The sequence below is a fragment of the Temnothorax nylanderi genome, unplaced genomic scaffold, assembly GCF_030848795.1.
Source record: "Temnothorax nylanderi isolate EJ_2023f unplaced genomic scaffold, tnyl_v1.0 TNYL_tig0451_pilon, whole genome shotgun sequence".
Classification (NCBI taxonomy): domain Eukaryota; kingdom Metazoa; phylum Arthropoda; class Insecta; order Hymenoptera; family Formicidae; genus Temnothorax; species Temnothorax nylanderi.
Genome location: NW_027249513.1, coordinates 126374 through 132373, shown reverse-complemented (window position 1 = coordinate 132373; position 6000 = coordinate 126374). Strand labels below are relative to the sequence as shown.

Below are 6000 nucleotides of genomic sequence, written 5' to 3'. Positions count from 1 at the left end.
CATTTGAAGAAATATAAGTTTATAAGTTCTACTTTAAACATAAAATTGTGTTTAAAATGGATTAATTATGAATTTATCATTTTCTTCCCATGAACTCTTCATTCAAGACGCCTAGTTGTCAAAGTACGTATAAAATAAATGTCAAACTTACCATATGTGCTAAAAAAAATGATAGAATAAAGTAAATCATAGATACCTAAACGTGATCACTTAAAAACATGATACAGTGTTTCATGATACGCGCATTATGTTTGCGTTTAAAGAACTAAAATTTAAATAAGTTGTATTTTTATAAATAAAGATTATTTATGTGATCATTAAGAGTATATGTTATTTTATAAGAATATAAGCTTCAACCTGATTGAATTTATATAAAATTGAAGAGAATTCTCGTATTCATACGTGAATATACGTTTCCTAGTAGAATTCTCTTGAAAAAAAAAACCTACTTCTCAAATGTATATATGCTTCCGTTTCTTACTTGAGGAAAGTGTTTTACTGTAAAAATTATAGATTTGTTTGAAGTAACAAAACATCATTTTTTTAAGAACCTTATTATTTCATACAATTTTCATATAGATCCTAATGTCCATGTCTTTTACAATAAATAAGTACTATATGTATCTCAGGTCTATATTCCACTTCTTAGCAAGAACTATTCTTACAAATTATCTGCACAAGTTTCTTAAAATATAGCTTACTTACAGCTAGGAACTCGAACTGGAGCTTTACGTTACATTGCAGTGCATTAGCAAATAGTATGTTTATATATAGTGAAAACGAATCTATAAGCAATATAATACATATACAGAGTAAGAGTTAGAGAATAGAATTAAATTCGCAGTTTACAAATAGTTTCGATTTACGCTGTACAAAATTAATGTATATAATGCATATAAACTATGTATATTCATATATCTATATGTATGTATAGATTATAAATAATACTTTTCTAGCGTCTAACTTCTCTTTATCATCTTTCATTTTTCAATAACTTCCTGAAAGCTAGCGTCAGTGTTATAAAATATAAGAACGTATATGGGCAAGAAAATAAAATGAATAATGCGATAATGATTTTTGTATTACACGTGCATGGAAAGTAGCACTTTCCGTGTGTGTTTTCTGTGCGGAAAGTAACGATTTGCCAACATCTACCTACAAAATATTCCACACGTCATATCCAAAGTCATAGTCAACGGAAAAACCGTGCGCTAAGACTCATAGCGCACGGGTTCAAGCCATACCTAACGGGTATCAACGCCATCTCGCAGCGCACACAGAAAACAACTACCGAAAATACCGCCACTTCGCCTCTTCCCAACACACACCTAACCTAACAGCTACTCATATGTCACTCTACTGTACATACTTGTACGCATAACCTTCCCAAACGGTACTAGTACGGGCGCGTTTCGTGTTCTCTTTCGTCAGCGCGGCCGAGTCGCGGAGTCGCCGAGTGCCGAGTCTGAAGCGCGAGTCTCGTATCGCGGACAACCGCGTGCAAACTCGCGCCGCTATTCGTTTTTCTCGCTCGGGCATCAGGGCATCAGGTCCGTGAGGCCCGTCAGCCCGTAGCCATCGCCGCTGCCGCCGCCGTCGTCGACGCGACGACGACGACGACGACGACAACGACGACGACAAGGCCGACCTGGCCGACGAAGGCGATTTCGACAGGTAGTGGATAAACGTGACTGTGCGCTCGCGCTCGCGCTCGCTACGAGCCTACGCGATACGTGCTATTTGCTCCTGTAATAAATGTCGGTTAAAGTATGCGGGGGGAGGGGCTCCGCCTTCGGCTCATGCGCCTACCCGCGCTCGTGACCAACAGCCAACTTTCCGCACTTGTAACACAATATACTATAATCCTTTTCTCGTTCGTTATAGCACAAATGTGTTGTTAGGCCAAACGTTCTGTATCTTACAGCCATGGGTGCCACGAGGGATCCATTCTGCAGAGATTGTCATGGCTATTGGCAGCGGCTACTAGTGTGCTGACCTTACTGTCAATGCCGTCGAAATTCGCGAGAGAATTTAGTCTACCGACAATCGCGTTGACCGCGTGGTTCACCATCTTTATCAGAAGTTCACCCTTCAGATCGGTCGGCGCTTGTGATGTGCCCTCGGCGTCTTCTTGCCGTTTATGGTCCGCAATCACTTCATCCCGCAAAATTGTGCGAAGTATAGCATGCAGCTGGAACGTGGGCTGAACCAAACAGCGCGCTGTGGCGATCGCGCTAGCGGTCAATGGTCCGCAAACTCCTGCAAAAGAATTAACATCGTGAAACCTGAAAGAATTTGGCAACCGTCTGCACAGTAACGAATATCGGATTTACTACAAGTATTTCTATATAACATTTGAATTTATCCAAGCACAAGAGATGTCTATACCAAGATATCTTTTTATTTTCACGTCGACAGACGAGAAGATTGAGATTGTGTCTGACTGACCTATAGTTGTGAGAAATTCGAAGATATTGGGCGTCAAGCGGAAGGGTACCGGTCTCTTTGCGTCTAACTCTCCGGAGATGTCATCGATGTCGAATTTGAAATACGCGATGTTGATTAGACCGGAATCCTGATGCACGTACATCATGTCGGGATTGAGTCGCGTAAAATGAAGTACGTATTCGGCAAAGCATGTCAGCGACAGCTGCAAGGTGAACTAAAAACAGAAAGATAAAGACACGATGAAAATACATATGTTGCATTGTAGTTTTTTACATCAGCAATAAAGAATATTGAGGATTTCATGATTTAACCTGTTTATACTAAACATACACTTTACGTTGGTTTGTGTACGACGGCTTTAATGTGCACTGAATGCGCACCAGCTCTGCCAGTGAAAAACGCTATTAGAAATCAAAGAACGTTCTGCTTAAAACATTAGCATATAGAATTCTACATTAATTACCTTTTAATCTCACTCGGTCTCTCGTTCAAACGATGGCTTGGCGCAAAAAGACAGGAAATACCACCATGTTTCTTGATCTTTTCGCGATTTTCTGCCGATGTTAAGGCCCGTATTCATAGCCAGTTTTATAGATTTTAGCCTTACATTTATAGAAATAAACCTTAAGTCGTAAGCAAATAAACCAATCTTCGATTACTGCAGATGCCAAGGTTGGGTAAGTTAACTTTTTTTTTTAACTAAGTTAAGTTAAAGTTAACAGCCTTGAAAATTTAACTTAGTTAAGATACAAGTTAATCCATAATAAAATTAATTGAATTAAAAGTTAAGTTAATAATAATTAGCAATTAAAAAGTTAAAAGTTAAATTTTTTTGTCGCCACGCTGGACCAGAACCGAAACGAAAACGTGATTATAACTGATCATATCATTCAACATATCGACTGATACATTTGCGACGGAAAAAGATTTCCCTCAGGCACTCAAACGTGCTTTTATACAATATAATACCTCGATACCATCTTCAGCTCATTGTTGAATGTTCAGTGCAGGAGGAAACGAGTCCTCCTGCACTGAACAACCGTTCAACATGAGCTGAAGATGGTATCGAGGTATTATATTGTATAAAAGCACGTTTGAGTGCCTGAGGGAAATCTTTTTCCGTCGCAAATGTATCAGTCGATATGTTGAATGATATGATCAGTTATAATCACGTTTTCGTTTCGGTTCTGGTCCAGCGTGTTATTAAATATAGCGTTTGTTGTAAAGAGGTGGAAGCCAGTGGCCAGATCGACTATACTGCGTTTAGTGCGTTCACGGAGATAAGTAATAGTGCTGCGACTAGCGTATACGAAATGGGGCATTCTGAGCTTTGTGATTGGTCAATTCTTCTAGAAGCATACAACCAATCACACTACACGGAATATGGCCCCCCATATAGGAGTTGCCAGATGTTACAATGAAACCAACGCTTGGCCAATGCTACGGCAGTCAATTGTCGGCCAAGGTTCTATCAGCCAGTGCTGGGCCATCACTGGCAAATAACTGGCTGCCTACCTATATAGAATAATCCGGCATTACAACGAAGACCAACACTTGGCCGATGGTTGGCAGCCGTACGTCGCCCAACATTCTGTCAGACAGTACTGGGCCATCACTGGCAAATAACTGACTGCCTACCTATATAGAATAATCTGGCATTACAATGAAGACCAACGCTTGGCCGATGCTACGGCAGTCAATTGCCGGCCAAGGTTCTATCAGCCACCCGTGTAAAAATTTGTTAGGGATGGCCTTACATAACATAAGGCGCCGATCATTAGTTATTAGGGATGCCATAAGAAAGGTTTCCTTATTTTTGTCTAGTAAGACCCTTGTAAAGATTTGATAAGGATATTTTAACTTCATAAATACTTATTTATTAGGGCTAACCGGATGAGGTCCCGATCATTATTTATTAAGGATGCCATAAGAAAGGTTTTTCTTATTTTTGTGTAATGAGGCCCTTGTAAGGATTTGATAAGGATGTTTTAACTTTATAAATATATTTACGAACACAAAATTTCGTAATAAGCCGGCACTGGTTTCTGACATTCACCCGACATTAAGAAATATTATATCATATATCCAATTCAAAATTTTATTACTCTTTTTAAACTGAATTTGTTTCTTAAGATAATTTTTGAAAAATTATATATTTGCGCTGGTTATGACATATGTAGATTGTATATAACACTTACATCAAATTAAGAAGTAGTCTACCATGTAAGGCAGTTGGCTCACGATCCAGAGGTCCCGAGGTCCCGAGTTCGAATTCCACCAAGGTAAGTGTGTTTTTCAAATACGAGAAAATATTTATAATCATAGACTGCATCTTAAGAAACAAATTTAGTTAAAAAATAGTAATACAATTTCAAAATAAATAATTTTTTTTATGTCGGGTGAATATCGGAAATCAGTGTCGGCTCGATACTGGCTCGATACTGGCACGTAGCATTGTATCAGAAATCTGGCACCTGGCAACCAGTATTGGCGCAGTACTAAACCGATCATAAATCCTGTACTGGGGCAGTACCAGTAGACAACGGCTGGGCCAGTACTGTCTGCCAGTATTGGGCCCAAGTTATCATCCGGTACTGGCGCCAGTACCGCGCCAGTAGTGTTGCCAGTACTACGCCAGTACCCGAACTGCAACAACCAGTACTGGCGCAGTATTGGGCCGTTTCGTATGTAAACAAATTCACAGTTGAGTTCGAGAATCAAGGTCCTATACTATAAATGTAGAGTTGTAGGCAGGCATCTCGCGACGCCTTTATTTATGGCATGGTTTACTTCAAGAAAGTTAAATTAAAAGTTAATAGTTACCGATAAAATGTAACTAAATTAAGTTAAAAGTTAAAAGTCTAAAATGTAACTAAGTTAAGTTAAAAATATTTAACTTTTTAACTTTTTAACTTAACTTTTATCTTTTTAACTAGACACTACCCAACCTTGCTGATAACACATAGAGATTAAGCTTTGTATTCTAGTAGCAGTAGTTTTATGATTTTTTTTATTATAATCCTCTTTAATATTGTAGAATTTATGTAGATATAACATCAAGAGACACGAAAGTGTCTCGCGTCAAGTGTAAGCGCCAGCGGCACGGGCAGCGAGACCGAAAGTGTCTCTATACCTCAAGCATCGAGTTGAGTGGAGACACGATGGTCATATCTAAAAAACGACTAAACAAATAAAATTTTTAATAGGCTTAATCGATTATTTGAGGTCTTATTATATAATAAAAGTGTCATTATTTTTTTTCTACATCGAATATTAATATGTAATTATGTGATTAAAAATAAAAAGAGAAGTGGTATCTGTATAAAAATACCTATTTTAAAAATGTTAAAAAAACGCCAAGTGTTTGCGCCCGTCAACATAGCATTGTGCATTGTGCGAAACAATGTTCTAATCAATTTTTGCTACATTCTATCATACATAAAATTTTTAGAAAAAACTATTGTATACATATATTTTTAATCGGTAATTAGTGCATATTAAGACCCCACCTGCCAATGACCTTGACCTTGACATATGTTGTCAAGGTCACCC

The 6000-nt window shown here is 38.2% G+C and overlaps 1 protein-coding gene and 1 long non-coding RNA gene across 4 annotated transcripts; one reads left to right on the top strand and one right to left on the bottom strand.

The window, feature by feature from the left end:
* Window positions 1–535: 535 nt before the first annotated feature.
* On the bottom strand, window positions 536–3027 carry LOC139782920 (transformation/transcription domain-associated protein-like). 3 transcript variants are annotated; one of them, XR_011721056.1, is made up of 3 exons: window positions 2449–3020; window positions 1245–2259; window positions 536–1155 (listed from the first exon to the last, which is right to left on the bottom strand). XR_011721056.1 is itself a non-coding variant. In XM_071722006.1 (3 exons), exons 2-3 carry the CDS (start codon window positions 2591–2593, stop codon window positions 1919–1921), a joined length of 486 nt encoding a protein of 161 aa, XP_071578107.1. In that variant the 5' UTR covers window positions 2594–2662; window positions 2912–3027; the 3' UTR covers window positions 536–1918. The 3 variants fall into 3 exon arrangements, 2 of the variants coding, with proteins under 2 accessions (XP_071578107.1, XP_071578106.1); XM_071722006.1 differs by having other exon boundaries at window positions 536–2259; window positions 2449–2662; window positions 2912–3027; XM_071722005.1 differs by having other exon boundaries at window positions 536–2259.
* A 204-nt stretch (window positions 3028–3231) lies between these two features.
* Window positions 3232–5360, top strand: LOC139782921 (uncharacterized). Its single transcript, XR_011721057.1, has 2 exons — window positions 3232–3913; window positions 4161–5360. It is a non-coding gene; the product is annotated as an uncharacterized lncRNA (long non-coding RNA).
* The last annotated feature ends 640 nt before the right edge of the window (window positions 5361–6000 follow it).

Bases quoted from the DNA above. Each gene is read 5' to 3' on its own strand.
- LOC139782920 (XM_071722006.1), bottom strand. From the start codon at position 2,593: ATGATGTACGTGCATCAGGATTCCGGTCTAATCAACATCGCGTATTTC. The intron at 2,260-2,448 runs GTCAGTCAGACA...ATTCTTTTGCAG, and splicing joins CGAATTTCTCACAACTATAG to GAGTTTGCGGACCATTGACC.